General features: G+C 44.1%; 1 protein-coding gene across 1 annotated transcript in view; it reads left to right on the top strand.

The window, feature by feature from the left end:
• The window catches only part of tox3 (TOX high mobility group box family member 3), an 85,963-nt gene that overhangs the window by 35,418 nt on the left and 36,782 nt on the right, over positions 1-13,763 (top strand). The window contains exon 2 of the mRNA XM_083759954.1: positions 10,093-10,161. Coding sequence (XP_083616080.1) covers positions 10,093-10,161 — 69 coding nt within the window. The remainder of the gene's footprint in view (positions 1-10,092; positions 10,162-13,763) is intronic.

Here is a 13,763-nt window from a genome sequence, read left to right as displayed (position 1 = left end):
GAAAAGGACTAACGTTCTTGATTAAATTAGTTCTGGGGGTTTTGGACAGGATGGAGGTGGAATGTGTCCACGTTGTCTTACCTGCTGAGAGACAGACAGACCTGACACCGCAACTCTGGCTGTTAAAAGGTGTAATTCAGACCTCTGCCATTTTTCTCTGCAACTTTATAAAAGCTGAGTTCATGCTCGGCCGTACGGCGGTATACTGTGGTGAAAAATAACAGACCTGCAAGCTTGCGGATGCAGTGACACTGGACGACAAAACAAAACGTCTGTCTCTTTGGTCTGAACTAGGCATTATTGTGTAATGTATCGGAGGTTCAGGCAGCCGGAAGCAGCTTTCTGTTGATTGTAACATGTTTTCATGTGCGATCCCCCCCTCCTACGCTGTTACCTCGGGTGTATTCTGGGAGATATATTCATGACAGCCATCTTCTGCATTAAATTGGTTAACTTGAAGCTAGCAATGTGAATAGTAGAATTCACTACCTGAGATCTCTGAGACATGGGTTTCTTATGGGGTTGTGTGCGTTTGTGTAGTTTCCCAGAAGCCCTTGCAAGCCAGTGATGGCTCGATGTCCGGTTACGTCATCATAAAGCGTCGTCCTTGTCAGGATGTCCGCGACAAAGCCGGTATTTCGTCGGGTTTAGTGGATTCGGCAGGGAAAGACAATGAAAAAGAAAACACGGTTTTAGCGGGTTCCGCAGCGAACCTGTTAAAACATGGAGCCCGTCAGAACCGTAGTAACCGTAGGATTTAATTAATTGTCTAGCCTGCGAGAACCGTAGGCTACGCTTTCCAGGGTTTATATTCTTTAATCCATGTTTTGATCCGATCGAATCGTTAGCTGCCGCTCGTTAGCATAACAGTCAAAGTTGGACAGTGGCCGTGGCCATTTTGAAAATGCGCGCGCATCCACTTGCACGCTATGTGCTGCTTTCAAAGGCCTGTATTTCCAAATCGGTGCAATGAATGTCGTTTCTGGTGAAAACACAGGCACTGTGATACTCGTGGTCTGGTTTTTCCACCACCGACGAGAGAACAACAACCGGTGAAGACGCCACACACAGCATTTTGTCATTGTAACATCCAGTTACGGATATTTGGCTCTTCAAAATGAGGGTTGCACGCGATAAAACCTTGGCAATGCGCGATAGATTAATCATTCATCCTGGCGGCCTTAAGTATGTAGTTTATGTAATTTATTGGACTATTTATTTTTTGTTATGTGTAGGTCATGACGACCACATTGGAAAGGAGTATTTCATTACACTTTAATGTGTGTTCCTGGGTTTAAGTTATATAGTGATTTTACTTGTATTATCTTTTACCAAAATAAGTGTTGATGCCCTGTTTTCTACGTACCTACTGTACATACCAACAGTGCAAATACAGTCAGCCTACAAGCACACAAGCTTTGTGAGCTTGTAGATAAGTGTTATAATGACATGCCCAAAATAGGGATGCCATGTTGAAAGTGGTTAAAACGACAAGGCACAGCGTGAGAAGAAGACAATTATACAGTAGATGTTTTCCATGTGTATGACCATACTGATGATGATCTTGTGATGGGGGTCTTCTTCAGACCGGGTCCAGTTCATGTTTACTGATAGGAATCGGATTTGTGTGGTTACTCCATCTCACTGAAGGTGAGATGGGGTCATGTTGGTGTAATATTGTGTATTGCCCCGAGGTTGAAATAATTTCGTTTGCCATAATAGCTGTATAAAACTGCTCATTTCCCACTGGAAATACTTCTTTTTTTTGGCAAGAATCGCTCTGAGACTGGGGTTAACAAGAGTGATATATATCGCTATAACAGCATATAGGTTTTATTTGGCAGGGAAATGAAGTAAACACACCTACGTGTACTCAACATGAATTCAAATGCTTCCATTTAAATGGCGAGTAACTGACTTGTTGCAGTTCGCCTGATTTAATAAAGCTACCAACCTACCCAAATAAAGCATGAGAAACAATTTCGAATACAAAGTATCACAGTATACTGGAAATATTATCGGCACCGAGAGAGTAAAGGCAGAAAAGTGAGGGGGGGGTCATAATACTGTTCATTCATACACGCACACAGTGGCTTTCATAATGTCTTAGTCATTTTATTAACTGAGGTACAGTAGCTTGGTTTTGTGTCTCCATGTGATGTTTAAACAGTATGGTCTTTTCACAGCGGCATCGCCAGCCACTGTAAGCTCTCCATTCTACTCTGTGTAACAGTTATTGGGGGAAAAATGTGCTGGTGCTGCAACACAGGAGGAAGAAAAACAGTGGATGGAACACTGTTTTCTCTGCCGTTTAGCCATGTCTGTCTGGCTGTGCTGCTCGTATTACAGAGTACACCTTTAGCCATGCAATTCACTGTTAATAAAAGACTCCTATCCCATGGCTATTTTAAAGCCTCTTTTTTTTTTCTGCCGTTTGTTCCCTTCTGCCAGGGCCCTCTAGCAGGATAAAGGAAGAGTGAGAGTAGGATGACCTGATCTCGGGGAAAACATGCAGAGCTTAGATGTGCTGGGCTTCTTTTAAAGCTTTGCTCTCTCTCTCTCTCTCTGTTGCCTGAGCTGTTGCTTCTGTTGTTGCTGTGTTGATGTTTCTGTCCAGTCCCTTTGGTTGAGTACAGAGCGAAAAACATCACAGTGACTAAAGTTTGCAAGTGCAATTCATGTTCACGACTTTGTTTAGTGACACTGTCTCATGATGCAGAGATGTTTTGACAGGTTTCACTTTCCATCTAGAGACTCATGTGATGCAAGGACAACGGGACCTCACTTATCCCATTTTGGGCGGGAACCCCTTTTGCTGTTTCATTATTAGGGCAGGCACTATTGAAAAATAGTAGATCTACAAGCTCATAGCGCGGCACCGAGTGCCGCGCTACGAGCTTGTACGTCTGCTATTTTTAAAAAATCGTGAAAATGTTGTGCAAATCTTTGAATATATATTATTTCAGAGCGAATGTTTTTAACTCAAATCTTTGCTTCTGGGGCGGTCCCTGGAACAACATATTTTCAGATGGGGGTCGGCGGCCAAATACATATAATCTTGGGGGTCCTGACATAGAAACGTAGGGTTTAACCCTGTGAGAACGACTGACATAGAAACGTGGGGGTTTTCAGAAAACTGTCAGGATTTAGAAGACATTTGTAGAATGGTTCCCAGGTCTAAATGGGTTATAGTACAAATGATAGAAATGGAAAAGCAGACACTTCATTCACTGCCAGACAAATGGATGGATCGATGGACACACACTATAATACTGTAGGCTATAACACTCCTACAGATATACTGCATGCTAACCATTCAGAATGGCTTTTGGCTAGAGTGTCTGTCAGGGGCATTATATCCTGCCATGTTCAACTGATCTCCCAGCCTTTCCATCCATGTTAAACGGGCCAAGTCTATGCTCCCCCCCCCCCCCCCCGCCAAAAAAAAAGACACACACACACAGTAGCAATGTTTGGCCCCCTAACGAGGCTTTTTTTTTTCTTTCGTCCAACTCCCACTCATCATTTTAATTACAGAACGTTCATTGTCTATGCTGACCCATTTCGGTGTGGGCCCTCTTTACAGTCAGCTGCGCGATTGCTCCAATCACACTTAATTTCATCTGGCATTTGACTCAATCGGCACGGCCATGAGCATTATGCACCCCCACCCCACCCCTCCATCTCTCTCTCTCTCTCTCTCTCTGAAAATGAATGGAGAATAACAATAACAAGATCCAGCGCTCCCTCGCTTGCTGTGTGGTTGTCCTCCGCTGATACTCTGGGCCCAGGCTTCACCATGGCGGCGATGCATGCAAGGCTTTTAACGGCAGAGATTGATACTGCTGGCTTGGGACATTTCTTGGGGTGTTAGTCACAGTCCTCTGAGGGGATGTGGTGCTGCTCTTAAAGGGCCCCGGTCACACAATAAGGGGATGTGGTGCTGCTCTTAAAGGGCCCCGGTCACACAATAAGGGGATGTGGTGCTGCTCTTAAAGGGCCCCGGACGCACAATAAGGGGATGTGGTGCTGCTCTTAAAGGGCCCCGGACGCACAATAAGGGGATGTGGTGCTGCTCTTAAAGGGCCCCGGACGCACAATAAGGGGATGTGGTGCTGCTCTTAAAGGGCCCCGGACGCACAATAAGGGGATGTGGTGCTGCTCTTAAAGGGCCCCGGACGCACAATAAGGGGATGTGGTGCTGCTCTTAAAGGCCCCGGTCACAGTCCTCTGAGGGGATGTGGTGCTGCTCTTAAAGGGCCCCGGTCCTCTGAGGGGATGTGGTGCTGCTCTTAAAGGGCCCCGGACGCACAATAAAACATGCCCTGCAGAGACTAGGGAGTCCAATCCCACACCGCTAATTAGTGCTGCTTGGCCCCCTGGCTGCTAATGAAGGTAATGAGGATCAGGTCGTCAGCATCTCAACTTACTGTATATGTTTTTTTTGTGCAACCACTCCTATAGACGGCTATGTGTGTCCCTGGGTCTGTCCCTGGCTGGCTGTGTCCGAGCGCGAAAATAGCTTTTTGTTGTTTTTCACAACCAGGTGTGACTGTTGCGCAGCCTAACACACACACACACACACACACACCCTGGCCGCGTTCTTGTGGGTCTGGAACTTCCGGGGACCCCCACACAGAGTTGCACCACTCACTTCACACGGGTGTGATTTATGTTTTTGTGTTTTTATATTAATATATTTCAGTTTTTATTTTATTTTAATGCCACTTTCAATCCCTTTGATTCGTACATATTCAGCATGCCGTGTTTTGGCAACACATAAGCCTGATGTGCAACAGAACAGTTAAAGGTTTTATGACATTCATTTTCATTTATTTTTCTTTTTCTTTTTTCTTTTAGGTTTTATGACCTCAATTACACCCAAAAAACCTGAACTTTGAACATTCAGTGGATTTTCTGTGGTCTGAAGTTTTCTTTGGGGTTTGGAGCTACTTTTGAGCTACAATGAAAACAGGCAACACAGTGAAACAGTGACATCTGCTGGCAAATCCCATTGACATATATGGGATTTGCAGTAAGTGATGTCACTTACTGCCGGCAAATCAGAGCACCTGTTTGAGCCCGAAAACCCCAGATCACAGAAAATCTACTGAATGTTAAAAGTTCATGTTTTTTGGGTGCAATTGAGATTAGAAAACCTAAAAAAAATAAGAACAATTCCAAAACCTTTTTTTAATGTCACAATCCCTTTAATTGAGTTGAAAATTTGTGTTTCTGTTTTTATGCACCATATAGTGTGCCTAGATGTCCAGGGGTGCCGCAGAATACTTAGACCCTCCATACTTAGCACTTTTGCCGCCATTGGAGTAGATCTGCGTCTTATAAATGAATACGGCCTGTCGACATTGATGTAGATCTAAGTCTTTGTAGTGTTTATAATGGCTCGAGTCGTAATGCTACTTACATTAGCACTGGGTTTCTAGGTGATGATGTAAACAGAAAATGAACCGTTCATCCTGATCGGCCGCGCACATCCATTCGACGGTCCATAGCCAAAGACTGTGTGCTCTCCAAGCGAAAGTGAAATATCCGATCCGTCACAACATGCATCGTAAGTGACATCCGGTTTTTAGGGTCTTGTGGATCCTTCAAAATAAGTGTTGCACTGGAAATATGCTGGTGGTATACGGTTGAATGAATGAATTAATGCTGCTGGGGAAAGTGTTAGTAACACGGAGCTACAACTGTACTTAGTTCTTGTTCGAGCTACACCAAATCTGTTTGTTTGCCCCAGAATAGGGATACTGGGGTTTAAGTAGTCAAACGTCAAGTTTGACTACTTCCAATTGATTATTTCCAATCTGTCGTAATTAAATGGAAACTGATATTCTCGTAGACATACTGTATTTTAGGGGGAAAACGGTTCTAAAAATTAACAATGTCGTTCAGTGGATGACAAAGGTATTTACAGTGGTGCCCTGAGCCCAAAAAGAACCACTGCCCTAAACAACCATGTCTCTTCTTTCCACCTGGCAGTTAGGAGTTTTGGAGTGTTGCCTGTGTTAACACATGCAGAGGAACACGCTGTCCCTCCCCTTTCCTGTGCGCCAACCAACCTGTAGGTTGCAGTGGCACGGACTCGACCAACTGCGGTTGTTGGATCACCCACCCAAACCAGAGAAACCATGGAGAATTCTAACCCAACTCTCCACAGTGGTGGGCAGGAACGTTAAACCCTGTACGCCCTGAATGTTGTATGGGTGAATGTTCAACTACAACTGCAGTGGCAGAATTCCCATTAAAAACGTGGTGAAGCTCACAGATCCATACATGTTCTCTCAAGGCCTTCCCAGAATTCCCATAGAACATAGAATGAGGAGCTATTGTTTTATCACCCTTCTTCTGAAAAGTCTTACTCTCATCCCGAGAAACGCAGGGGGTGGAGGAAACAGAGACAGCCCAGCACAGAGGACTTATCTCTCCACACAATCGGTACAATGTTCCTTGTGTTTGAATAGAGGGGGGATATCTCTGAGACTTCAATTTGTTATCGGAGAGACGAAGAAGGGGACAGGGTAACACTTCCCTGATAAGCCCTGGCGTAAGGTTAATTACCAGCGAGTGTCTGACGTAACCCAGCCATGTCAGGTCTCAGAGTGAGGAGAGCGAGGGAGTGCTACTTATTGACGGATGCGTCCCACACTCCCACTTGAGGTTTGCCCATGTGCTTCTGCATTAGTGCGTGCACGTGGTCATGTGGCTGGGTGTGTTAGTTAGGGCACGGTCACACACATGCACAAATTGAATATTATTCACCCAGCCACCTGTTCACTTGGGCAAGGGAAATTGGCCTTTTCTGCTTCGCTTGTCGTCACATTTGGTGAACTTTGACCTCAACCAATAGCAATTTACTTAAGTATGCTCACTGCAATGTAGAAATAAAAGTACAAAAGTATCTGTATAAAAATGTACTTAAAGTACTAACACTAGAAAGTACTCATTATGCAGAATCGCCCATTGCACAAGTTTGTAGTGGAGTAAAAGTATAATATTTGCCTCTGAGATGTAGTAGAGCAGTGATGCTAATAAGGTGCATTTTGTGTCCCGAAAGGTTATTGATAATGGACAGTAATAGTACAGTACTTACACCACTTACCAGTAGTACTTGTGTGGTTGACCTCTTAGCTCTCATTGGCTGTCGTTCAACAAACACACTTACTTGCACACGTGCATACATTGTATGCGTTTGTGTGCAGGCCTTCTGTGTGTGCATGAAGATAAGGCTTAGGCCATGTCTGCTCAAAAGTGACATACAGTACAGTAGTGTTGTTGGGCACATCCAAACATCACAACGGTAAAGCTAACACTACTGATCTGATAAACATTTTAACTTAAGTGACATTGTTCTAGAGTTAGAGTTTTATTTGTTTTGGTCGTTATAACAAATCAATCAAATCAATACATTTTTTTTGCAAAAGAAACAGACCAAAAAGGTGTAGGCTGAAGCCAAAGCTTATAGTGCCTACCCTTCTAAAAAAAAATGGCTTTCATAAGTAAAATAGTACAACAAAGCAAACAGAAGGGAGAAAAGAAAAAACAACAAAAACAAACAAACATAACATAAAACAAAAACAAAGACAGACAGGACAATACAGTTAACAGGAACAAGACAAAAACAAAAGAACAAAAAAACAACAAAACAAAAACAAAACACAACGAGAAAACAAAACATCATATCAATGTTCTATATGTTTCTACTATTTTTGATCTATACATTTTTTCAAATGTATTTAATGTACTACATGTGCATGTGTGTGACCGTGCCCTAACTAACACACCCAGCCACATGACCACGTGCACGCACTAATGCAGAAGCACATGGGCATGTGTGTAAACACAATGTCTCAAATAGCATCAATTTGTCATTGTCGATGGATGATGGCATTATCCCTCAACACAACCCTAAGAGACCCCTGTGTTCAGTTTAGGGAGAATCATACGTCCTCATGATGGATTTATGCTCCGTCAGACAGTGTCACTCTCCAAAATACCAGATCTATAAGCTGTGTACAACATTCTTCTTTCACCTTAATGTCTATATCATGAACAGTATACCAGCAACTGCTACACTCATAGACCTTAAACTCATACATACTGTATTAATGGATATATGGCTGCTATGTGTAAATATGCACATACCTTTCTTCCCCCCCCATTGCTTTCTTTCTCTTTCTGGAAGCAATGAACAGTGTTTTACACCTGGCTGTGATGTGACAACAATGATCTGTGCGCTCGTAGATCTGCTGCTTACAACACATGACACTGTCCTACGACAAAGTATAAATCGGGCTTAAAACGTGTTTGTCCCGTTGAGATGTGTTGGCGTCTAAACTAGGCTTTAGATCTAGTTCAGTGGGACAGCTCCGTAGATGGATAGATACTTTATTGATCCCCGAGGGGGAATTCAGGTAAGACCAGCACTAAGAACTGTGAAGCCCCCCCCCTATACACCACCAGAAAAAACACCTGCTTTGCCAACTGCTAGAATAGCTTGTGGCTTTCTCCCCCCCCTCCCCCCCCCGTCTCATTGGTGCGTAACGCTGTTAACATTGCTGCTGATTCTCCCTTGTCTCTCTCCAGGGCATAGACTAATTAATGGATACCATTCGTAGTTGATTAGCAGCAGTTCTTTCAGTAATTACATTCGCATACTAACCAGTTTAGAAGAAAAGGAGAAAAAAAATCCCCACAAAGGACTGGGAAGTATATTAATGCACTCCTTCATTTCGTTTTGATCCTAATTTGTTTCTGCTATTGTTTGGCCTTTTTGCTAAACATAAGAAACCATTTTTCCCCAAACTCCCCCCCCTCCCCCCTCTCTATCCCCCCCTCTCTGTCTTACTGAAGTTATTCAGAATTCATATTTGAAGAAAGAGAGACTTTTGTAATCGACACACAAAAGAGATTGCTCCTGTGCTTTTGTTGCGAATAACAGAAAGTGTTCTCGGTGGAAACTTCATGAAGACACAACTCCTGTGTGTGTGCAGGCCGTGTAGGCAGGGGCTGTGCTCCTCGCTCACAGAGCGGTGCATTGTGCTCCCGGGCCCAGCTGCTAGCCCATAATTCTTCATTCTATGTCCCATTGTTCCTACCTGTCAGCATGCTTGTGTCTCAGAAGAAAGGAAGTGGCTGCCATTTTGCCAGCAGGCTGTGTGTGGGTTGGGGCGAGTGGTTGAAGCTGGGGAGGTGAGGGGACATATTTCTTAACCAAAGCACACATTTGTTTATTGCCTACCTACATTTTAATAGCCCCAATCTGTGATTACAATGTTGTGGCCTCTGTTCAAATGCCACTGCCTTTGTTGCTGTTGGTTGTAATGCATTAGATTGTGGATGTGTCCTGGCACTTAAATTTGATGCGTGAGCTTTATATGCAAAGACTTGACAGCCATGTGACTGCAAAAGATATGATTTACATGGAGTCTGAGGCTGTAAAAAAAAAACGTTATTTACCTTTTGTAACATTGATAAACAGTGGCGTAAAAAAAAGCCCTTATGATGGGCTTCAGAACATTGAAAAGGTCATATTTTCCATTTACACGTCCAGAACACAGAGGAACGTGGCCAACAAACCTCATCAATGCACTGAGCCACAACTACACAGCTACATGCATGCTCTCCACTATCTGTTTTCTCTCAATAACACTAGTCCCCCCCCCCCCCCCCCACCCCACCCACCCAAACAGGTTACTTGAAGTTAATAACCTGCCACTGAATCTTGATGCTTTTCTTTTGTGATGCAAACACATCCTTAATTGCCATTCCATAAGGCCTGAATAGCCGGGCCGGATTCTCATTACCTTGCTCTGAATCGGGACCCGGGCCTCTCACAGACCCCGCTCTCTTCACGTCACAATAATCGGCTAAGAAGTGGCAGAACTCGCATGCGTAAGGAGCTCGAGGGGTTAACTCAATGTGTAAACATTCAAAGCAAAGTGTGACATGCTGTTTGAATGGATGTGCCGTCCTTTGTGAAAGGCAAGCGCCTGTACAACCAACACCACTGGCTGATGTTATCTTGAGGTCAGCAGGGTTGATCGTGTGTTTTGTTTTTCTCTCTTTCACTTGCAGTTCCAGAACAACAACAACTATATGAATATGGCAGAGGCCAATGGTGCCCTACTTGCAGCTGGTGGTGATGTGAGTAAATCAATCATTTACTTTTTTTCCCTCCATATTCCAATACCCCCTTATTAGATTATGGGAAAGGCAGGTGATGAAGACATATCGTCCACTACAGGTGTAGCCAATTAAAATGATGTAGCATGCTGGAGTGGATGTTGTAGAACAGGTTAGACAGGTTTCCTGCCTGTGTTTCAAAAAAGCATTGATATGAGGCCTGATGGCATTATCAGTCAGTGGACTGCATGGAAATGCATACTGTATCTTGAGCAATTTAAATGGCTGCAGCTGTTGCATTACAATAGCTGACAGTGAGCTATTTCTTTTCATTGGTGGCTTTATCGTTTCCCCCCCAAGTGCGTGCGTGTGTGCGCCCTCCAACAGCCAATAAGGGACCACCATTCTTGGTGACGTAACTAAGGCACATTTCAAGGTTGGTTTAAGGTCAATAACGTGTCTAAAGGATTTAGAATAGCAGAGAGCTTTAGGACTCAGAGCAGCAGTCGTACCCAGACAGCAGCAGAGAGCTTTAGGACTCAGAGCAGCAGTCGTACCCAGACAGCAGCAGAGAGCTCTAGGACTCGGAGCAGCAGTCGTACCCAGACAGACAGCAGAGAGCTCTAGGACTCAGAGCAGCAGTCGTACCCAGACAGCAGCAGAGAGCTCTAGGACTCAGAGCAGCAGTCGTACCCAGACAGCAGCAGAGAGCTTTAGGACTCAGAGCAGCAGTCGTACCCAGACAGCAGCAGAGAGCTTTAGGACTCAGAGCAGCAGTCGTACCCAGACAGCAGCAGAGAGCTCTAGGACTCGGAGCAGCAGTCGTACCCAGACAGACAGCAGAGAGCTTTAGGACTCAGAGCAGCAGTCGTACCCAGACAGCAGCAGAGAGCTCTAGGACTCGGAGCAGCAGTCGTACCCAGACAGCAGCAGAGAGCTTTAGGACTCGGAGCAGCAGTCGTACCCAGACAGCAGCAGAGAGCTCTAGGACTCAGAGCAGCAGTCGTACCCAGACAGCAGCAGAGAGCTTTAGGACTCAGAGCAGCAGTCGTACCAGCAGTGGTGAGCGCACCTCATGACGCGCTCTGCTTGCGCCCAAGTAGGCCATACTTGTGTACCTGTACACAAGATGTTAACTATGAAGTACAACCTTCGACCCATGAAGCCTTGAAATCATGGAGATGTTTTTTGCTTTGTCGCATTCCTGAGCCAATAATTTGATGGCCGTGTGTCCGGTAGGATTCGGACTGACTCCGCTGGTCATCAAATTATTGGCTCAGGACAAAAACAAAACAAATGTCCATGAATTCAAGGCTTCATGGGGTTAGGGTTAGATATATGCATTATTGCATAACGGTGCCGGAGATTAGCTGTTAACTTAACAGACGGACGGACGGACACATACTCTCTCCCCATGCCTTCGGCCTGGTGGAGACAAAGACAAAAATGCTCTAACATGGGAGTGGATGGGAGCGTTTTAGCCTTCACATGATTTCCTTGTTCGTGGTTACAAGGACAGTCAAACAGTGACTCAATAGGTTCATCGTTCAGACGTCATTGGCAATGTGTACCTCAGAGCCCCCATGCCTCTTCAGAAGACAAAATCAAGCTAGGAGCCCGAGAAGATTCAGCACAACTGGTGTCACTCACAGTACCACTACTCTCTGTGGTCGCACACAAAAAAAACGCAGATCTGTAAGCTAACAACGTGTCGCGTCTGCAGCGTTTTGTCTTGCAAATCTTTTCTGTGTGCGACGGACAGCCTCACTCTGCTGAGATGGCTTATGTATGCCGTGTGTGTACTGTGTGCAACATTAAACGTAAGCAAAGCATAGTTCTGCTTCTCTGAAGCTATACACACAGTGGCAGCTATCGTTGAAGCTCCCCTTTGCATCAATACTGCATTAGTTCCTCTGCTGCACACCATTCATTCTTGAATGTTTATGTTATAGGCTTATGTTAGGTACAGTTGGTTATTACATCATGCTGACTTCTAACGTTGTTAAGGCTGCAGTGCAACTGCAAACCTTAACTTCTTTTTAGTGAGTAAAATATTATTTTGACTAATCTGTAATTTGGTAGTATGTTAACAAAATCACACCCATGTACATCATCATACATCATCCCATTCCGCCCAATCACATCCTATGTCCAGCTCTTAAAGGACCACTTCACCACTTTTCAACCTATCTTCATATAATAGGTCCTCACTAATAATCATGAAAGAATGGTGCAATTTTTTCCTACTCAGTCTGTGTCTCATAGGAGGGCTGTGGGCAGTTTAGAAACCGTCTTCCAGTGACATCATCGATGGGGAATACAAGCTAATAGAAACTGCAGGCTTTCTAGTCCTGAAAAGTTGCAATGCGAAAATGGAAGCCATCGTTCTCACGATAATGAAAATCTAAACATTTTTTGTAAAACAATCATGTTTAAAAAATAATCTGCCTAATGATGATGTCACTGGAAGACGGTTTCTAAACTGCCCACAGCCCTCCTATGAGACACAGACTGAGTAGAAAAAAATCGTGCCATTTTTTCATGATTATTAGTGAGGACCTATTATATGAAGATAGGTTGAAAAGTGGTGAAGTGGTCCTTTAATGTTTGTGTTTACACGCACACTAAAAGCTGGACATAGGAGGGCCCCTCAACAATGTAAACTAAAGCAACTGCGGTGCTTACAGTATTATTGCATGCAGGTTAAAATCAAATTATTCGCCCCCAAACAGGCTTTGTCTACTATAGTTCAACAGTAGAAATTGTTGCTTTAACTATTGATGGCAGAAAAATACAGCAAAACAATATTTTCCTCCCTCTTTGACCGTGGAGCACAAAGGTGTAACATTAATTCAGCAAGCAAGAAGTAAAAGAGTGTAACTGTTCCCTTAGAGCCTATAGTGGAAACAAGACTTAACAGTGTGCTAAATATACGCACTGGTGATTCCCCCTTCCACCCTTTGCACTGCCCTGTCATTAGAGACATATGTGTACCAAAATACCCATCATCCTCTATGGTTCTGATGGGGCCAATCTCCAGTTTAGCAGACCGAAATTGATCTTTGCTTCAAGCCTCCTCACGGCATAGCAGCCTCCTTATGGAGTTCCAAAAAGTGTGACATATAGAGAGTCACGGTTATGTTTTTTAACCTCCAACAGTCTTAAACCTTCTAGACTTAGTAAACTGGACCTCAGTTGTCTCTGTACTTGGCCCCCAAATATGAATGCCTGGCGTTTAAAGATGGAGTGCCACGATTTTTTTCCACCCTAAAACATGATCATCGGGTATTATTATAATATATAAGGAGGAAGAACGTTTTCCAAAAATTGTACAGTATTTGTTAAAATCATGCTTTAATGTGGACACGCCCACCAGTTCATTAAGTATGCCTAGGTTTGCCTGGTGGGTGGTGATCCACCTGAACTGAAGCCACACCCACAGCTGTAGTTGTATGATAAAGGGGGAGGGGTTAGGGGAGGGGCTGATAGTGCGGTGTCACTATATTACTGTTTATTTCATTGGCCCGTTTGACTGTCAAGGGTTCAGCCTCCAGGAAGAAACCCTAAATACAAAGTTAATACACCATTGCACATACAAACGAGGGTGTGTCATAGACACATGA

The sequence above is a fragment of the Protomyctophum parallelum genome (assembly GCF_964188405.1).
Source record: "Protomyctophum parallelum genome assembly, chromosome: 2".
Lineage (NCBI taxonomy): Eukaryota > Metazoa > Chordata > Actinopteri > Myctophiformes > Myctophidae > Protomyctophum > Protomyctophum parallelum.
This window is presented reverse-complemented; position numbering and strand designations above follow the sequence as displayed.